Below are 21,063 nucleotides of genomic sequence, written 5' to 3'. Positions count from 1 at the left end.
CTATATGTTTACTTATCATTAGCTGCTCTGTGTCCTCAGTTTTATTGATCGCAAAGAGGGTATAGGGTAGCTAGATCAGCTGTTGCCATCTCCTTTCATGCAGATGCCATGCTAGGAGACCCAGAGGACTGCAGCTCTCAGCCAGGTTGTCTAGAGAAGGTAAATGAATTTGGGGGTTGAATCTGGAATAATCAAAGGTTGGTACCACAGCTCAGTTCAGGTAAGGTGTGATGTTCCAAAGGCGGGAAACTAATGAGCAAATATGCTGATTATTGTCTCCCTTGGCAATCTCAATGGAGCTACACTGGATGGTGTTATTCAGACCTGTGAGATGTTTCTTGTAGGCTGCTATAAATAGGTAGACTACATGGGCTGAAGTAGGCATATTTGTTTTCCTTATATAGAGGCATTAGGGGGCATTGCCTTTTACCTTTCAAATTAATGCAATATTTTATTTTTTTTTTTATTATTCCAGTGGTGCATGGGGGGAAGACAAGAGGCAAGGGGCATAAATTGGAACAACAAGGGGTCCAAATGGATTGAGAGAGTCACGTAGTGGAACAGACTGCTCAGAGAGATTGTGCAGTCTCTGTCCTTGGAGATTTGCCTGGATAAAACCCTGACCTCATGGCTGACCCGTTTTGAGGAGTAGGTTAAACTATAGACCTCCAGAGTTCCCTTCCAACCAGAATTATTCTATGATAAAAAAAACCCTACAGAAGTTATTTTCATACATGTTTTAAAGATCATTAAGAAAGTGTCATTAAATCATTTGCCTCAAAATATAGAAAAGTTTCTGAGGAAAGAATATAACTGCTCTACAGAAGCTTTGAACTGCTGTTAACTAAATCTTTCGTTATTCAGTTCTATTTGTCTTATCTGCTGGAAATTCAAACGTAGAAAGATGCAACACAGCCCAAGTCTATCATAGTAACTTTGGGTGGTGCAGTTAGCATGTCTTTCCAAGGTCCGTACTGATGTTCTTGGCTCCTGAAATAATTACTGGCAATACAAAGAGCTGGATCAGTCCAGAGTCCCTAACTTTGCTTTTCCAGGCATTGGATATTATCACTGAATAAGATGCAAAAGTGTACAAAAATCAGCTATGCTGAAGGCAATAATAACATTTCAGTTGTTCCAATAGGACAAGGCTTTTCACATACAGTCTTCAAACAACTGTTATTCCAGTTACTTAAGAGAGAATTTCTGTGCATGTTATGAAAGCTTTTTTAAAGCGGAGGAATAGTTTTAACAGACAAGAATTTCAGTCATCCAAGACAAAGAAAAAAAAATCTAAGAAGGTAATCCTGGCCACTCTGATCAAACTAATTACCTTGGTCATGCTGATCACAGTCATTGTCAACATGTTTTCACCTCTTTCCATAATAGATCATGAAGCCAAGAAATCAAGTAATTGAGGACAACATTTATTCATTAACTGAGGATTGAACTGGGGTGATTGTAATAGCATGAAAAGGAGAGAAAACATCTTTGACAATAACCTTGTTTCCTAGTCTGTCACAACGAATATTCCTACAGAGGAAAACACATTTGGAAGAAAGAAGGCTTACTTTGGAAAGCTATCTAGCTACACTTTTGGTATTTGAGAAATAATTCATAGAAAATACATTTGACAGATAAAAGAACAAATCATAAATACCTTTTTTTGGTTTTATTATTATTATTATTATTATTCAGTCATGTTGATTTCATTCAGCATTCTCTGGTCTTCACTCAGTCAAAGGATAAGAAAACTTTTCATTTTAGAGAGATACTAAATGTCACACTATTTTGTAGGTATTTCAAGTCTTGAGAAAAGGCCAAAATGGCACTTTGTTGCTTCTGTGACATCAAGGGCAAAAATGGTTTTGCATTAGTACTTTTTACTTCTTTTGGTCAAATTGCTAAGTCTAGCCCTGGTCAGATAAAAACCTAAATACATCTCAGCTGTACTTTTTATGTTATCCTCCCTGAGACTATAAGTAACAGAAATTATTTTGGGGATATTTTTAAAGATGCTTGAATGTATCAGGAACATTTTTTCCAGATTACTCCATTTTTACTAATCAATAGTTTTTATTCAGGACTAGGCTGAGTAGCTCAGAATTGCCCATGAATGAAAAGTGTAGTTTAGCCTTCTACTCCATGGCTTGCAGCTGCCATCAATGGAAATTTTGCTACTGACAGGTGAGACAGCAAGCACAAGGCTTTAATTCCTTTCCTTAATGTTCGTTCACCTGTGGAAAAATTTATAAAACCACCAGGAAAGACTCCCCTGCCTGGTGTCCAGCTCTGGCCAAGGACCTGCAGACTCTACGTGCCTTCATGCTTCCTTCTATTTCCCCATCCTTGGCTCTAGCCAGCAACATCTTGTCCTCCTGGATTTTGCTTTGCCTTCTAATAGTCTTGAGGGAGAACAGTGTGACAATCAAAGTTTCTTTTCTGGGATTTGAAAGATGGTTTCATGGAAGAGAGGAGAGAAAACTGCGAAGAAATCTGCAGCAAACCCAGAATTTTATAGTGAACTTTTGAGATCAGGTAGACTTTTATGGAAGCGCTGTGTAGAGGGATGGGTATGTTTGGATGATTTGGCACAAAGCAGGATAAAGTAATTATTGTATTCCCTCCGTGCATTGCACAGAAATTGTGTCATTTCATGCATCATTCAGAGCTCTCATTACTGATACCACAACATCTAAATTACTCTGAGCATCAACAAAACAAACACCACTTTGGCTAGCTGAAGACTTGAAAAATTGAGAGTGGATGTTAAGTTCTTCATTTTTGGTATAGTACTACACACAGCTTCCAGACTGTTAGCTTGATCTTGAAAAACGTAATTTAATGAGTATTCTTGCCTGAATGTCCTATTTCTCTTCCAGAAATGTTGCTATTTTGTGCTGGAAGCAAGGGATACTTTTCCTATTTATAATGTTGTCTGCTTATTTAATGGGAGAGGCAGGCAGACTGCAAAAATGAAAAGCTTTCACTGCAGTTAGTTTGTCACTGGCCTCCAGCTGTTGTTCTCACAGCAATGGTTTTCTATAGCTCAGCAATGTGAGGACAACTGAAATCACGCTGTATCTGGGGCAAAATGAAATGGCGTTGCATGGAAGGGGAAGATACAGGGAGTCAGCGCACAGATGGTAAAATTATTTCCAGTAGAACAAAGCCTCTTGATTCAGATTTTGTGTTTTCCTGGGATGTTGCATATAGTGCCTGGAAAGGAAAGGTGCAAGAGCAGGTCATCTGGCAGTTGTCCAGCGAGGACAGCTTAAACTTTCCAAGATGAAGCTCTGGCTGCTAGTGACGGAGTCAACTTTGAAGGGCACATTGAAGTGGTGGTGGCAGCAGCTTCTGGATGGAAAGACCTGGCTGTGTGCCTCTAATGTGATCTTCTTCCATGCAGACTCAGCAATGATACATCCTGCACGAAGCCCTCGACCAGATGGGATCATTTCACAGCCTGCAGATGGGACTGCGCTGGCTCAGTAGCTCTGTGACTCTGTACTGAACCAAGTGTCTTCCTAGAGGTTGTAATCAAAGAAAATATTTTAGAGGAATCTCCTTATAGAGCTTTGGGGTGAGTTTAGCACAAGAATGCAGGTCTGGATCATCTTACTCTTTGTACTGTTTTCAGTTTTTTCACTATCAATATATGTGCACTTCATGAGCTTGCTTTGAAGCTTTTCACAGTGTTACGGTAGAAGGTTGGATTCACTATCCTGCCAAAGTATGCACTCAGGTAGCATCTAGTTGAACGGATCCTATCCAATACCCGACCAAAATTCTCCATTAAATAATGCAAAGTATTTTTCTAGTACAATCTCACTTTTGTTGTTCTGACAAGTGGGCCTAAAATATAAGCTTTCTGCTTGATACTTCTCAGATCGAGCATTTCTGTCCACCATGTCAGTCAGTAGTGACTCTATAGATCGTGAGTTAAATCTTCTGACGCTTGGACACTGCTCGTTCCTGTGCTGACACCACCAGGATGGGTTGTCCATCTATTTACATCTGCACTAGTTAATTTAACACTTGGTCTTTCTGTTGCAGACACAGCTTCCACATATTTGGTTTTACTGTTCCATTTCCAAATACGGAGTTAAACCAATACCTTAGTTTTTTTTTCTGAACAACAGCTCAGGAGCATTTGGGATAACAGGTATCTTAAATGAGGTGCTCTAAATACACTCTTAACTTTATAGAGGTCTGCCCACATCCTATCATCAGATACACATAATTGAAAAAAAATACTGAACAGACATCTCATTGAAAAAGGTATTGATCATATCTTTTTTTTTTTTCTTTTTAGAAGCTGATGGCTCGGAAGTTTATGTTATTAGCCATGCATGGGCAAGCAGTTGTTTAATTTTCATAATTTACCTGTTTTGGAGTTACTTGACTTCCTTTCTACTTGTTTCTATTATTTGGACAGAATTAGTGACAGGAAGAGAAGAATGAAAAATGGCCGAGTTCTTACTACCTGGTACCAACAACTTCCGTAAGTTCACTTATGAATCTTTGGCTGCTATCGAAAAGAGAATTGCTGCCAAGAGGAATTGTCAAAGAAATACTACAGACCAGAAACCTAAGGAGAAACCACGTCCTCAGCTTGACCTAAAAGCTTTCCAGAAGTTACCAGCTCTCTATGGAAATCCTCCTCCAGAGCTTATTGGGGAACCACTGGAGGATCTCGACCCATACTACAAAGATCGTAAGGTTAGAGCCAACCAAGATGCTTGGATTTTAATTTGTTTTATTGTGCTGCTGTGAAGTGTTTATGTGGATGATCTATCAAACAGTTTTGCTTACATCCCTTTGGAAAAATTATCATCCCTTTCTAGATTAGAACAATGCAGACAGTTGGCATACCTGAATGACATGCTGTAATCTTCTTAAAAAAAGCTTAATTTTGAATTACAGGAATTAAATAATATGAACTTGATTAACATTTGAGTCAGAATGGAAGCAGAAAAAAATAAAATGGATAAAGGAAGAAAAGAGGGGTTTGAGTCAGATCTACAAGAAATGATAACTTTGTAAATTTTCTTAAATTCTATGGTTTGAAACAATGTGTTCCTCTATCTCAATGCTTATGTTTCACTTAGATGTATGATAAATGATCATCTAAGTATAAAAATGATTTTAAAACATTTGCTGATGAATCCTTAAAACCTACTTATTCAAGCTCCATATTCTAGTCATGAAGTATTGAAGAATATGGTTTTCAATAAAGAACAGAGAAATGGGAACTAATCCATTGGAAATTATGCTTATTGCTTGAGAAATGGTTAATACTTTGAACTAATTTCTACAGCCTTAGAGCTAGAGGATCACTATCAACAACAGCAAATAATGATAAAGGCTGTGATTCTTCCTTCCACCTCTGTATATCTTGACTCAATGAGATGTTCAATGTATTTTAAGAGAATAGCCATATGCAAGATTAGCTCTGTGCACAACTCTTCGCAAGTGCTAGGGTTTAAAAAAGAAGTTCATGCTGAGGATTTTTTTTTTCAGTTTCACAGTTAATGGGTATTAAGTCTTTCATCAGTTTATGATGAAAGGATAGCAAAGTATTTACAAAGAGTCTTCCCATTTAAACAAACAGTCTAAAGTTAAAATCAAGCTCTTGCTCATCACTGATACAACAGGCTGTAGTAAAAAATATGTTCTGTGTTCAACTTTCTGAAAACTTTATTTCATGTTTATTTTTTTAAAAGATTTTCATAGTGCTAAACAAACAGAAAATAATCTTCAGATTTACGGCTACACGTGCCTTATGGATCCTCAGTCCTTTCCATCCAATCCGAAGAACAGCAATTAAAATTTTAGTGCATTCATATCCTTTTGTTGGCTTCATTCACTCTTTTGATTATGAAACCCTACATAATCCTGTGCTTTTGTATTTTAGAGCATTGATTGAATCTAGATTTTTCCTCACTCCAGATTACTTCTAATTATGAATTACCTTAGAAATTATTATTGCCTTGGTGCTGTTTTGCTACTTAAGAAATAAATAGTTTTGTGAGTACTGGGGGTATTGAAGCTTGATTTTCTACAGATTTGTGTTTTGAGAATGATGTCTGATGTTGATTTGCTGATGTCTCATAAACAAATACCATCTCTGTGAGAAGACTAATAAGGTCTCTATGCTCTTTCTCATCTTCTGCTTACCCAAACTGTAGGAATTAAATTCAAATCATGTGCCAAAGCTGATCAACCATTGGCCAATTTTAAGAAAAAAAGGCTGAGATAGGCAGCCATGCATATGAAAACACATAGAAAGAAAAATTATGCAAACTTAGTTTCTTTTAGGAAATCAGATTAAAAATATATAACTTTGGTATATAAAAATGAAAATTTCCAGGGATGCTGTTGCAGGGAATGCCTTTGGAATATAAAGACAATATAGATCCCACCTCATACATCAAATTTAGGGGACGGGAATCACTAGTGTATTGTTTCAGCTTGGCACTGAGGATTGAGACCAGAGCAATAACATTGTTGCTGAGGGCAGAATCGAGCCCAGTGCAGAGTCTGTGGTATCCCGGTGTGCACTCTAGGTTCCCAGCCATCTCCTGGCTGTGCGGTGCTTCGTTAGCTGTAATGAGTCTGATGCTGTCATCGTAGCAGTGTACAGACATCCCTGAAGGAGCGATGCCTCTCATTTGAGGCTTTCCCCTGGCAGCAAGTTGGCTGATACTGGCATTTCAACACTAGTGGTCCAGTTTGACCATGCCCAGAGCTAAAGCCAGAAGTTGGTTGTTGGGTTTTTTTGTTTTGGTTTGGTTTGGTTTGGTTTGTTTTTTTTTGTGGGGATGGAGAGGATAGATGATGGAAAGGCTAGATATCTTTCCCATGCACATCTACCTCCTGGATTGCCAAAATGTGTGGTATGACACAAAACATGAGACTGAGCTCCAGAGCCAGGCGCTTAAGCTGAGGTGTCTACACGTGAGCTAGATGGCCAAGTTCCTGTTCATACCCTATAGTCAGCAGGTCCCAGAGAGCCACCAAGTAGCCCCAAGGGTTGGCTAAACATGGGCATCTAGAGTCCTTCGAGATACCTGCAAATATCCTGGCAGACTTCACACTGTCCCTTCAGAAAAGTGCAGCTCTGCCAATTTAGAGTCAGATTTGGGCTTCACTGGTGTGACCTTGGGTAAGTTTTTAGCTTTTACGCTATAAAATGAAACTAAAAATGCATCCTTCCTCCCACTCTTTGAGTGCTCGAGGATCCTTTTACCAAGTTTGCAATGCTTAGAGCAGCAGATCTCTAGCCCATACAGAAGCCCAGATGGCATGAATAACAACGGTAGTGTGTTGTCATCTAGTATGGCTCAAAATCAGCAAATACATGTGCATGCTGTCCTTACGTGTGTTTTAAACTCAAAACCAGATATGACGTCTATGACTGATAGAATATCTAGTTACATTTCTGAATCAATGTCATATTCTTTGCCTTCACTCCCGTGACTTACGTTATTCACTTGGTTTATCATGTGCACTATTATAACTAATTGTGTATTCATGGCTCGGACTGAGTCCTCTAAGACTTCTCCATCTCCTTCATGGATCAAGTATGTTGAGTAAGTATCTGTGGGTACGTATGTTTTTTAATTCTGTAGTTATATTGAATTATTGAGACTTATCTTGCCGCTTTTACTCAAGATAGTTTATGGAGATTTAGAAGGAAAGTTGCTTGAGTTAGGACTTTGTCTTTTTTTTGCTTGGAGGGAGTATTTTTGTCTTTAAACTCAATATCTACAATAATTGTGGTGTTATAGGAGAGAGTTAAGTGTAGATTAAGTTCCGCTGTTGAACTAGCTTCATGTCTGTCCTACTGCTCCAGTTTGTTATCCCACTTTCTGAAGTTTCTCAGTAATTATTTGCTTTTTATCCAGACACATTTCCCATTGTTGCTGACGCTGATGAAGCGCATCAAGAGCTCCTGTCTTTTAAAATTCCTTTTAATAATATTGAAATGCTGAGTTTCGCTCTAATAAAATGTTCTGTCAGAAGCTCCTGGCCTCCAGGACACTGTTAGAAAGTAAAGCTCTTATCTTCATTGCTTGCTGACTGTTAACACTTGCAATGTTAAATCACAATAAATCCATGCCTTTGTAGTCACACTTAAGCTGGATAATCCCATGTTTTTATTTTTTTTAAAAGAATATTTCAGCTCTCACTTTTTCAGTTTGGCATAAAAATGTTAGAATATGAACCCTGATAATTCTAACACCTAATGCAAAGCAAAAGATTCCAAAATACTTAGTTTTAAAAACAAGTCTACAATTGTTTCTGGCTATCTTATGTTACATGACACAGAAACAGTTGGGAATGGCAAATCCTCATGCAAACGGGAACAAGACTCTGCATGGTATTAATATACATATCTCCAGAAGATGCTGAGATACTTCTCTACCTATGAGAGCACTAAAGGTTAGATAAGAGTTGTATCTGCTGTTGGCATCAAGACTACCATTCAAATGCATTTCAGTAATAATTTCAGAATACTTCTTTCCAAATGAAGAGGGAAGCACTACAGCCATGTAATTTCTTAGTGCATTTGCTGACTACCAAATGAATGCCTTTTGAATTCTGTAGGGAGACTGCTGCCTTGTTGAAATGATAAGTGCACTCAGTAAGTCCAGAAGAGCTTTTACTGATAATTTTCCATTAATAAGAATAATTGCCATCTTAAATTGAAAAACCTGTACTCTTGTATTTCTCTAAGTGTTTCAAACATTCTGCACAGAAATGGATGCTGTGTGCCCAAGGTAAATAATTTACAGCGTATCACACTTTCACTTGGCTACTTGAAACCAGAGGAAGATACAAATTTTGATCTTTATTTAAGCAAGTAGCTAGGAATTTTGTTGGGGATTCACATGAAAGAGTTTGAAAAAAAATTGTTGAGTGCCAAAACCCATGTCACAGGCATGCACGTTAATATCCACGTCCAGATTGCAGTCAACTACTGTCTCAAACTCCATATGAGGCAGATACTGATAGAATACACTGTAATCAACAGCAGTCTTTCTGTTACTCCTCTGCAGCATTGGCTTGGTTTGTCGGCCTAGACAGTAAGTAGTCCGACTGTGTCTTTCGTGTTAATTGCTAATATTGCTGTTTTCCTTTGGCACTTTTCTCCCTTCCTTAGATTTACTTTCACTGGCATTTACACTTTTGAATCATTGATAAAAATATTGGCAAGAGGATTCTGTCTAAATGAATTCACTCTGCTTCGAGATCCCTGGAACTGGTTGGATTTCAGTGTTATCGTTATGGCGTAAGTGGGAACATATAAAATATGGATTACTTGCAGTTGCGCTTTGTATTTGAAGTTCTTGTTGCTGTGGTGCAAAAGGCTGTCTGCAGTACGAAAACACCCCTGTGGGTCCTAATTGCATCTGAAACTATCTAGGACTTTGACTCTTCCCCTTGTTTTATTGCTCACTGTGTAAGAGCAACGTATTAGTCTTTCAAGAAGGGAATAGAGCAGTGCAGAGCAAGACACGCTCTGTGATGATCGTACGTGAATGGATGCAGTTCAGCCAGTGAAATGTAATAGCTGGGCTGTCAAATACAGACATACTCATCCTGTGAATGAGAGTGTGAGTTTGGAAATTGAGCGATGTTTATAAACACCAGGACAGTGCATTAAATTTGGGCTCTTTATTTCCCAAAGTCATAGTTCGAGCTTCAGTTTGCAGCAATTAGAAAGCTTTTATATTGGTTAGGTGCAGCTACAGAAGGGACCTCAAACCAGTTCAGCCAGAATTTCAGCCTGAATGAGTAATTTTGGGTGTTATCTTTGTTTATAATTTTAATGCATGATATTTTAAGATGCTGACACAAAAGCGGCTGTGCACAAGCCAAGAGCTACCTCATAATGAAACTCTAATAATCAAGAAATGTATTCCTATTTCATATGTCTTCAGACAAGTCCTTGATCTGTAATTTATTAATACTTGAAATATGCTCAGAAGGATTGACAGTTAAGAATGACCACTGTAAAATAATTGCCCTGTTTACTCCATTCAACCACTTGACATATCATATCCTGACTTTACAGCTACGTGGGAGCATTTAGTAACTTGGGGAGCGTGTCTGTCCTTCGGACTTTCAGGGTTCTGAGAGCTTTAAAAACCATTTCATTAGTCCCAGGTAAGATATCCTTTTTGCTGAATATTTTCTGCTACTTACTACTCATTCTCTTCTCCAATAAAATGTTGGCTTTTGCCTTTCCTTTTTTTTTCCTATATCTTTCATTGATTGCAGACACAGCTGAATTTGTGGACACAGTGTCTCAGTCACCTGGCCCAGCCAGAATAAATCAAGCATTAGAAACAATTTTGTATTTAATTTATTTTCATTATGCATTTAAAGATTTTGTTAACACTTTATAATGTCAGTTTTACAGAATGTTCTTCTAGCTGGTCTATGTGTTCAACAGAAACACCGCTGTTGACTGAACAGACTTTATTATTAATCATCTTACATCATCCCTGGGAAAACAGTTTCCTTTTCACTTTTCCCTTAGTTTTAAAGCCAGTGGATTCTTTCTCATGATGAAATACAAATTAAGAACCAGTGAGTTGCCTCTGTCTTCTCTTTCTGGTCTTTTTGATCATATTCATTACTGTTTCCAGTGTTTGCAGTTGCTTCACAGATTACCAGTGTTGGAAATTTCATTTGAATTATGCATATTACTCTTTCTGGATAAGAAAAACTAGACTATCTCTGGCCTCTCATCCTTGCCTAAATATTTTACAGAGAGTAAAGGAACATCTAGAAATTGTAGGGTCAATCAAATGAGGAAAAAAAATATTTTTCTCATATTAAACACTCTTTCATCCAAACTATACTTACATTGCAAATATATTTGTCACATATTATCCAGTAATTTTGGTACTTTGGTTGTTACACCTTGTTTTAACTCTAATCAAGTATGACATATGAATCTCAGTTTTTCATCCTGTTTTTCTTTTGTATATTGTTTTCCTAGGACTCAAGATCATTGTAGGGGCACTTATCCAGTCTGTTAAGAAACTTGCCAATGTGATGATCCTAACTGTTTTCTGCTTGAGTGTCTTTGCCCTCATAGGCCTCCAGCTTTTCAAGGGCAATCTAAGACAAAAGTGTATCAGGAACTCTACAGTGTTCAGTAAAATACCGAATTTCTTTAACAAAACACGGGAATCCTATGAAATGCTTGCTAATGATACAGGTAATTTTTCTCCTTAATTCTTTTTTAGATGAGAGTATAGACACCTATGCATGCATGTATAGCCACTGCTGTAAATGATATTAATGTTTTGATGATTGATATTTTGATGAGTAACTACCTGATAATGGCCTTCAGATTGCCAGAGCAGATTGCAGGCATCCAGGAATGCACCCCTTCCCTTCATTATAAGAAATAGCACTCCCCAATTTTCCAGTAACGTCCAGCTCTGTTTCCCAGAATGATATGACAATAACTGAAATACGCATTAGCTCATTCTCTGCTGTAATTCCCCAAAGTTCACCTTTTCTTACACGCCGAAGAGTCTGTACATCTTCATTTTGCTGCCCAGGGAATTACACTTCAGCATGAAACAGAGGAATTTGTTAAAAAAAGTCAGTTACTTTCATCTTCACAGCATATGTATTTTATATCTTATATAAGATATATACAATATATGTCTTATGTGTATATGTCTTGGCTGAGGCTGGTGATGGAAGCACAGAGCAGAGATCTGAAAACACACCAAAGCATTGTCAGAGGAACAGCAACTGTAAGATGCAATTCAGAAAGGAAAAGCCTTGTGCTCAAGGAAAAGCTAAAGTAAACAATGTCTATGACAAAAATCTGAAGAAAGCTTCATCACTGAAGAAAATCTCCACCAGCGAGTTCAGACACAGCAGCAGTTACATAGAGAGAAAAACATTCTCCTAGGGGAAATGTTGAAATACATAAAAAAGCCACACAGGACTGCAGTTTGTATACACTCTGTGTGGAAGATTTGTTCAGACAGGATTTCTTTAATAACTTCATAGTCCAGGGGGAGAAAGTCTTTGTATAAAAGATTTTCGAAGGAAAAATTTTTGCAAGAAACTCTTGTACCTACTGAAAAACCACACATATAAACAAAGTCATTTACATATACAGAATGTTGTAAAAATCATAACTGAAAGCAAGCTTCAAAAGAAAACCAGGCAGTGACTAGAACTCCACACAAGAGACCATGGATTTGACAAACTTTGGCTAAAAATACTAATTTTCTGTGCTGAGGAGACAGGAAACAAAAAAATCAAAATTTTTTTTTTTTTAAATGCACAACATTGCAGCTGTATAAAGGCAATGGCCTGGAGAAAGTAGAGCTTAAGAAATTAAAAATCTGTGTTGCTTCACAAGCTTTGTCTTGTTCACATCCCATGCAATACGTCTTGTGTGTAGGGCGATTTGCAATGACAGCAAAAGGAATAGAAGGGCCCAGACAGGTTTAATGAAAGTTAGATGACTTTCCTACAGGATTTAGGACTTAGAGCACTATAAGCCCAGTTTCCTATTAAGTGACTTTTTGTATATTTTTTTATGGGCTGCTTTGGTCCTGATTTTGTGGGAAGTTCCCATCTCCAACATGGAGAACTACATGTTATTATGATTCTCTGAAGTTCAATCACTGAATCTTCTTAAAAAAACTTTCTGTCAGTTGGCAGAAGCAGAGCTGAACAAAATTTGGGTGGAAAGTAGCCCAGATAGTGACTCATTCCTTTGTGGTGTATTTACATGGTACGGTACAGCTGGTACGGTACTAAAGATTCCTGCTGGGTCTGAATCATGCTGGCTTACCTGTTGAGCACAGCTAAGGTCTGAGAAGCACCAGGAAGATATGAGACCTCCCTTGCATCTGGGATAATAAACCACGTCTTAATGGGGCTAATTAGCTATTAGCACGAAAGCTATTACTTTCAGTCTGCTGCTAGCACAGGCATTGGAGTAACTCATGCTAAAAGAAATAGGGGAAGAGGCCAAAAGGGCACAGCTCCAGCATCCTCATGGAGAAATCTGTATTTCTCAACTAAGCAGGGTTAGGACCTGCTGTTTGGCTCAGCAGAGCAGTGACACGGTATGGTCTATATCCACACAACCAAATACTCTTCCTTCCTCCTCAAAACAGGGCTTTGTTTTTTATTGCTCATTGGAAACAGAACTGGTCTATGCTAACCCAAATGATGTTTGTACCGTCCTGGAGAGGACTAATTGCTATGGGCCAAAACTGTGCCAGAGTTTGTGCTAAAATTTACAAAACCAGGCCCTGTGCCCTCCAATTCTTCATTTCCTTTATGCAGATGTGGCCAAAATATTTTTTAAAATTCTGTTTTAAGGATTGCCTTCAGTCTGAAATTTGTGCATATACCTTTGTATGTTTATATATGAGGACAGGACATCTTGCAAACTGGCGCAGTTACTGTGAGCGTGGGAAATCTGTCTATGGGTGGGCATATACACTTCCAGGTCACTGATTACTCATCACTACTCATATTAAAGGATAGAGGATTCAGGCTAGAAAGTTCTCTGGTTTTAATTTTTTTTCCCTTTTTTTATAGAAAACTTTGCTAAGAAAGAGGGCACCTCAGATATTTTGCTATGTGGTGCTGGTGCTGGGTAAGTGCACTTAAGAATATTTCTTCTTTGGAAGTTTTCTCTGCTTCACTGCTTCTATATTCACTCAGTTATGAGAGACAAAAGCAGAAATTCCAAGCTTTCCTTGAATGCAGAAACAGGAACACAGACAACAAAATCTAGTAAACGGATAATTTAATACTTGGAGGGAATGAAGCATGAACCTGCAGTTGGCTTATTCAGGGCTAAATTCCTTTGAGCCTTTCAAGTGCTGTCTTTCTCTTCCCCACGGATGTACAAGAGAACCAAAACCAGGAATGATCTCAAATGTAGCACAGGACAGACACGTTCCTCTCTGTGAAGGCTCGTGAGTGTTAAACTGGAAAAACACAACATGGATTTTGGAGGGCAGGCTTGGGCAAGGAGGGAGATGTGGCTGCTTTGCAGTGAGGGGCAGGGGATGAGGATTGGTGATGAGGGAGTTGTCCTGTGTTGCTGGTCTACTCCAGTCTGTCTTCTTCCTTTGTTGCTGGGTTGTGGGTGCTGCTTTTTCCATCCCACTTTCCAGCCAATGCTACCTGGAGTAGAAAACTGGTTTGCAATCTAATGAAATGCAGAGCTGAACAATAATCAGAACTCTCACATAAGCTGAAATTTTCCTTGAAAACTGCACAGTTAAAAGAGCTCTACTTTTTACTATTACTTCTAGGACCTGTCCTCCAGACTATATATGCTTGAAAATTGGGGAAAATCCTGATTACGGTTTCACTAGTTTTGATACGTTTGGCTGGGCTTTTCTTTCCTTATTCCGCCTGATGACCCAGGACTACTGGGAGCGTCTGTACCAGCAGGTACCAGCTTCGTGCATAATTCAGAACTGGTCTTCCAGGGAAAGCAATAGCCAAAGCAGAAAATGTGCAGAGAGAACAAGAAACCTCAAATAAAAGCGATAGCTGTAAGTCATCAAGCCCACATCTTCCCTTCCCGCAAGCTGTGACCCCTAGAAAAGGGATGCTGAAGTCTTGCCCAGCAATAGCCCTATCACCCTGCTGGTTTAGGGACTTAAAAAAGGTCCTGTATTGTTCTTCAGAAATGTAACAATGCCTCCTCAGTCATCCTCGTGGGCTATACGATCAGTGATTCACACGGGACGGTATAGGAAGAGGGAGAAAGAGGGGGAAGAAGGGCCAAGGAAGGTGTATTTCCATCTAAGCTTCCTAAAGCGTTGTGTCTAGGAAGCTGAGTGCTTCTAAAGGATTTCAGAGATGCATTGAAAGCCTATTTGGTATGTTTTATGGTAATTTTTATCTCTGGGGTGTGTTGCTTACAGACCCTCAGAGCTTCTGGGAAGGTGTATATACTCTTCTTCATGCTGGTCATCTTTCTGGGCTCATTTTATCTAGTCAACTTGATTCTGGCTGTAGTAACAATGGCATACGAAGACCAGAACAAGGCCACCATTGCTGAAACGGAGGCAAAGGAAAGGAAATTTCGGGAAGCCTTGGAATTATTACAGAAGGAGCAGGAGGTACATAAATTATTCGCTTGCAAGCATTCGCCTCAGTGTTCTGTTGTCAGGCACATAAGAAAAAGCATCACTCCTTGTGTACAGCTATATATAGTGGTCACTCATGGGAACAGGAGCAAGTGAGAACTTACTGGTAGTGATTCCTAGAGCTACAGGAGCAATTCCTTGTTCAGCATTGCATTTTTCCTGTGAAACAATGAATTTTATTGTGGATAGTGACCATTAAAGGCTGCTGTTACTGTAAGAAAAACAGTATTTTAAAATCTGGAAAATGTAAAATTCCATCAACTAGCAGCTTCCAAAAGAAAATGTAGTTGTTTTTTAATTTTTTTTTTCTATTTTATCATTCTGGGCTGCTGAGCAGAGAAATATACAGTAATTCCTTTGATCAACCACACTAACATCTGAGACAAAACCTATTGTAGTTGAATGAAAGTCTCTTGGTAACTTAAATGGCTTAGAAGCTTCTGGGACAAATACTCCTGTGTTTTGAAAACATTGTCCTAAATTCAGTATGGGAAGGAAAGTCAGCCACAGTATGAATACGGTCCCAAGGATCCCCAACAAAATGACAGATTTTTAATACTGTTTGAGCATTTATTTTGGAAAAGGATGTATTCTACAGCATTATATTTGAACTGAGTATTTTTATTGTAAGCAAATCTGCCATATGGAGGAATAGGAGCTATAATGTGATTATTTTGCCCCTGGCAGGCCCAATACATGCGATCATGTAACATAGTGCAAATAGCAAATTGTTCAGCGCTCCATATGTTGGGGAAATTCTCTCCTCTTTCTTTTAGTGTTATCACATATTGGAAGATTTTTAATGAGTTTTGTGAAACACAAATTGTTAAGAGGAAATAATATAGAGCACAGAAGTGTTTTCTTTCTGCTTATGTTCAAAGTACCCAGCAAAAATATCATCCATGTTTTTGTTTTCATTTCAGTCATTGGCTATTAAAGGAATTGATATCCTGTCAATTAGCTCCTTTGAAGCCTCTTTGTCTCCCAAAGAAATCAAAGAAAGAAGCAATAGGAAAAAGAGAAATAAGTCCTTGGGCATAGAGGATAATGAAGAAGAACAATTCCCCAAGTCACAGTCCACAGACAGTCAACGAAAGTTGGTAATCTATTGTCTGAATCTGAGATCCTTACAGCTTTTCCAATTTTAATACTAAAATAAATTGCTTGAAAGCACAAACCAAATCCCATTACAAACACTGATCACTCTTAAGTCTTTAAAATAAACAATCTTTTGGGATAAGGAAGACTTGTATGTAAAGATTAATTTGAAAAGGAAATACTATAAATGAAGGATGGAAGGAAAGTTATAACGGTTACATTTTCTGTAACAATAAGAAACAGAAAAAAGTGAATGACTATCAGAATTTAAATTTTGTGCCATCGTTCTCTGTTTAAAATTTCTTGCTTAAAATATAAATATAAAGCTTATCACAAAAATAGCTCCTACAGCTGATAGGATTTTATTATCTGCCTTTTAAAATCTAAGCATAATCCTTCCTGAAAAATCTAAATCGGGTAAGAGTTTTGGACTTGCAATGGTTGATAGGAAATGTTGTGAAACTCTATAAACATTTATTCCTTCCCCAGATTTTCTTTATGATATTATGTCATTCTCTCTTTATTCCTTTTCCTGGTCTTGTAGTCTTTCCTTGGCCTGATGTACGGTCCCAACGCAAACCAGGCGAAACGCAGACTTAGCCATGGGAGTGTGTTCAATTTCCAAATACCTGCTTTAGAAGTTGATTCCAGAACAGATTTTGGTGATGAGGAAACCCACAGTGCCGGGGAACATGAAATTCAGTGTCGGCCACTGTCGGTCACGCAGATGGGAAGACGTTCCAGCGTGCAAAGTCAAATGAGCCACAGCTCTCACCCCGCTACCCCGAACTGCGTGCAGAGCAGCAAGTGGGCTAACGTGGACGACTGCAATGGCGTGATTTCGGTGGCGGGAGGAGGAAGCAGCAGGGTGCACAGTCTAGATCCAGTGTCTTCCGAAGGAGGAATGCTCCCACCGGTAATGGAAGACACGGGGAAGGGGGATCTGGTAAGGAAAAGATATTATTTTAAATATATATTTCATATTACGGCTTGTCTACAAATGGCAGGTATTTCTTGTCTTAAAAGTTTCAGTGTAATGGCAAACAGTGATGTGAAATGAAGTTGACTGATGTGGGGAGTTTGTAAGTTGTCAGTGGAAAGTGGTTTTTAACACCGATGAATTCCTGAAAACTAGACCTCAGCATTCCTGTTATAAAACCTATTTTTCTGCCATTCACAATTTGTACTAACATAGTTTTGAAGGTTCCTAGTGCTGGAATTACAAGTCACCAAACAGTCTTTTTATCCCATACTCTGTCCAGGGGGGTCATTTTGAACAGCACCTGTAATTTCTTCCTCCTTCGTAGCACCTTTAGCATCATGCAGAACCTTTGTCTGTAAGTTCCCCAAGTGGGTGGAGATGCTTCTCTATGAGTTTATCCCTCATCTCTCTTCTTTTCCGTTACTCTGGAATATTTCCTAGGCCTATTTCCCCTCATACACTTATTTCCAAGGTTTGTGCTTGCCCTGTAGATATTACATGCTTGCAGGAGCCATTTACCGCAGCATTATTACTGAAGAGTAGGACCTTTGTTTTCAACATCTATTACATCTTGTAAAAAGGTACATTCATATGGCTGCATGTCCTTGTTCCTATTAACTTTCACAGTTAGTCATCATCACATCCTACTTCATTTCATTCCTGTGGTATCACCCTAATCATGTTTACTTCTTTAAGGAGCCAGCTGTAAATGATGAGAGCGGCATGATGCATTCGCCTCCTCATCTGTCGGTGGAGTATTTTAACGAGGCACTTCAGAGACAAAGGGCAGCAAGTGCAGTCAGTATAATTACCAGTGTCTTGGAGGGTAAGTGGTTCCTCATTATGCTTATTTCAATCCTAAGGTAATGCTAGCATGAAAGACCAAAATGTCAATACATTTCATAAAGGTTAAGAGAGATTTGTATATTGTGTAGTTAGGAATTTCATTGTTAATATTTTTTTTTTTAAAAAATGCATTTTCAGAGAGTCGTTATGCACTGGAATGCATCCTTTGCCTATTGTAAGATCTCGTTTTGTAGGACAGACAGTGAAGGGGACTGGAGTGAAAGTGGGTGGAAGGAGTTTCTCTAGCATCTGAGGTGCAGGACTGGGGTACTGTTTTCTTCTCCTGACCCTGTGACTTGCGATATGTCACTGGCAGAGACATAGGCATGCGGAATCTAACAATAAAATTATGCATGTAAAATCAGTTTTGGTAATTCCTGGGTTTTGAATACTTAACCTCACTATTTTATTCCTTTAACTTACCTTTCCATGTGAATTTTTTAGGGGGTTTTATCACTGACAGTTATTTTGATGATGGACAATTTTGTTGCAGATCTTACTGAAAAAATTCAGCCCAGGTTGTTCAGGATGGGGAAGTCTTGTTTTGTTTGGGTTTTGTTGTTGTTGGGTTTTTTTGTGTTTGGGTTGTTTTTTTTTTTTTTTTTTTTTTTTTTTGTCCCTGTCGAGGACCTCTATCACCAGTTCTTGGACCACAAGTATGGGCTGTAGCAAGAGGGTACCATTGTGGCAGGGAGGTCCCTTTTCTTAGATTTTTTTAAAATTTTTCTTGGGAGAACCACAGTTGCAATGCATCCAGTGGAGCCTTGCTTTGCAGTGTAATTCACCAAAGATCTGGGGTTTGCTGCACACTTTCAGCTGTGAACTGGGATGGAACAGGACTTGTAGCTCCAAGTGGCTGTGGATTAACCTGAGAACAGACATTGGAAAGGGGAGTAGAAATGGTCTTTGCTGGATCCACACTGTATACATAAACAAGAAGCCATTTGATCTAGAAGAACAGAAGACGAGCTACACCTGGAGTGGGGTTGAGTCAAGGTGATCCCATGGGAATAAGCAGTGTAGGGTGGAATCTGACACTTGAGCCTGGAGAAGAAGAAATGAAGACTAAACAGCGGGAAGAAATAAGGACAGGTCCAACTAAGAAAAGGATAGGAGTCAGATCCAGCTGATCTGATGTCTGAAAAATTTTCACATCCCTGAAAAATGGATTACTAATTCCTACTGTGCTTGTATTTACCTTTAAGTAAGCTCCAGTTTGTCAATGAATTTGCACAGGACTTCAGCAGGGTCAAAAGTATTTTGGAAGACTCATTAGTATTGATGGTGAAGAAAGAAAGGCTATGAGATTTATATTTGACCAAAAGGATGTAAATGACAAAGCCAGAACAACTCCTATCCCATGTTTTACTTAAAAAAAAAATGGAGAGGTGTGGCAACTTGCATCAGATGGGAAAGGGTAGGCACGACCTTCCCAGTAGAAGTGGCCTAAGGCCAAATTTCAGGCACGGTAGTTTGGATTTGTCTCACCTACAGTCAGAATTCCTGTGGCTGCCATTGACTCTGTAGACTCCCTTTAGAGTCAAAGTAGACAAAAAGATGTTGGGTGTGATACAGCCAGCGTCCTGGACATCGACGTAAGGATAAGGTGGAAGGTGCCTTAGCTGCTACGTTGAACTACAAGACTGTGAGAGGCCACGGTGTGGCCTCTGCGTCATAAACATCTGTATTTAGTCAAATTGTTGTAGTACAAGTCTGAGTCTAAATAAAACCTGATCTAAAGGCTTTGGAAGTAAGTTCACATGAATGACTTTTGAATGCGGTTTTCTCTGAATTTTATCTGCGTGTTACGACCTGATGTAGGGACTACAGGAATGGTAGAAAGTGCAGGAAAGCTTTGGGGCTCCGTGCGAGATGTGAGGTTTCCTTTTTCTTCTCTGGTCTTTTGAATGCCTGAAGTTGTTATTTCGCTACCTTGCTCAGTGATAACTATTTAATTATAGTGGGGTTTTCTTTTGCATTTAGAACTTGAAGAATCTCAGCGGAGATGCCCGCCATGCCTGAATGATTTTGCTTTAAAATATCTCATTTGGGATTGTTCTCCGCTTTGGTTGAGAATCAAGAAAAAAGTGGCTGCTTTCATAAAAGATCCTTTTATTGATCTCACCATCACTGTTTGCATTGTGATGAACACTTTGTTCATGGCACTGGAGCACAATAATATGTCACAGAATTTTAAATCGATGCTTAATGTAGGCAACTTGGTAAGCAAAATCTCAGCTATGTGACGTTTTATACCAAGGATTGATTGATGAGTGTTTTCACTTGAGACATAAAGAGTAACTGTAAAAATTAAAGATAGCAAACTCTGCATTTATAAACTCTAATTTTCTAATACAGACTATTCCCAGATTTTATTGATACACTTCTGACATACTCCTGAGAAGGCAGAAAACAATACTCCTATTTTAATTGAAAGTGCATTAGAAGTTCACAAAAATGAGTTTTCTTGACCTGTCTATGAATGTTATTTGTGGGAACTTGATCTAAAGAGGAGATAAATTCATGGTTACTTTTAGGCTCATGATACTGTTTCTCTGTCACAGGTTTTTACAGGAATCTTCACTGCAGAAATGATCTTAAAAATCATTGCTCTAGATCCCTATTATTATTTTCAGCAGCACTGGAATATTTTTGACAGTGTAATTGTCACATTGAGTTTAATTGAACTGAGTTTACCCAAACACAAGGGCAAGAAAGAAAGGCGAAAAGGAGGAGTCCTGTCAGTTTTACGATCCTTCAGACTGGTAATGCCTCATGTTTACTCAGTTGTATAAAACTTCATGTTGTGAGTATGATAGATAATAATTCTGTTGTCTGCAGTTAGGATGCAGGAAATGTGTTCATTTTGTTTTGTTTTATTTTTCTTGGCACTAGGAATATGAAAAACACTCTTAAACTCCTTGTGAAGTCAGAGTTTAATGACGTATACATTTATTTTGA

The 21,063-nt window shown here is 38.6% G+C and overlaps 1 protein-coding gene across 1 annotated transcript in view; it reads left to right on the top strand.

The window, feature by feature from the left end:
• Positions 1-4,467: 4,467 nt before the first annotated feature.
• LOC104829073 (sodium channel protein type 5 subunit alpha-like) overlaps positions 4,468-21,063 on the top strand; it is a 34,624-nt gene continuing 18,028 nt past the window's right edge. Inside the window, exons 1-13 of the mRNA XM_010563123.1 lie at positions 4,468-4,722; positions 5,727-5,845; positions 7,488-7,595; positions 9,170-9,298; positions 10,085-10,176; positions 11,018-11,239; positions 13,606-13,663; positions 14,331-14,472; positions 14,952-15,149; positions 16,100-16,276; positions 17,956-18,082; positions 20,086-20,324; positions 20,667-20,867. Of these exons, the coding sequence (XP_010561425.1) occupies positions 4,468-4,722; positions 5,727-5,845; positions 7,488-7,595; positions 9,170-9,298; positions 10,085-10,176; positions 11,018-11,239; positions 13,606-13,663; positions 14,331-14,472; positions 14,952-15,149; positions 16,100-16,276; positions 17,956-18,082; positions 20,086-20,324; positions 20,667-20,867 (2,067 nt within the window). The remainder of the gene's footprint in view (positions 4,723-5,726; positions 5,846-7,487; positions 7,596-9,169; positions 9,299-10,084; positions 10,177-11,017; positions 11,240-13,605; positions 13,664-14,330; positions 14,473-14,951; positions 15,150-16,099; positions 16,277-17,955; positions 18,083-20,085; positions 20,325-20,666; positions 20,868-21,063) is intronic.

The sequence above is a fragment of the Haliaeetus leucocephalus genome, unplaced genomic scaffold (assembly GCF_000737465.1).
Source record: "Haliaeetus leucocephalus isolate CR32 unplaced genomic scaffold, Haliaeetus_leucocephalus-4.0 Scaffold0, whole genome shotgun sequence".
Taxonomy (NCBI): domain Eukaryota; kingdom Metazoa; phylum Chordata; class Aves; order Accipitriformes; family Accipitridae; genus Haliaeetus; species Haliaeetus leucocephalus.
This window is presented reverse-complemented; position numbering and strand designations above follow the sequence as displayed.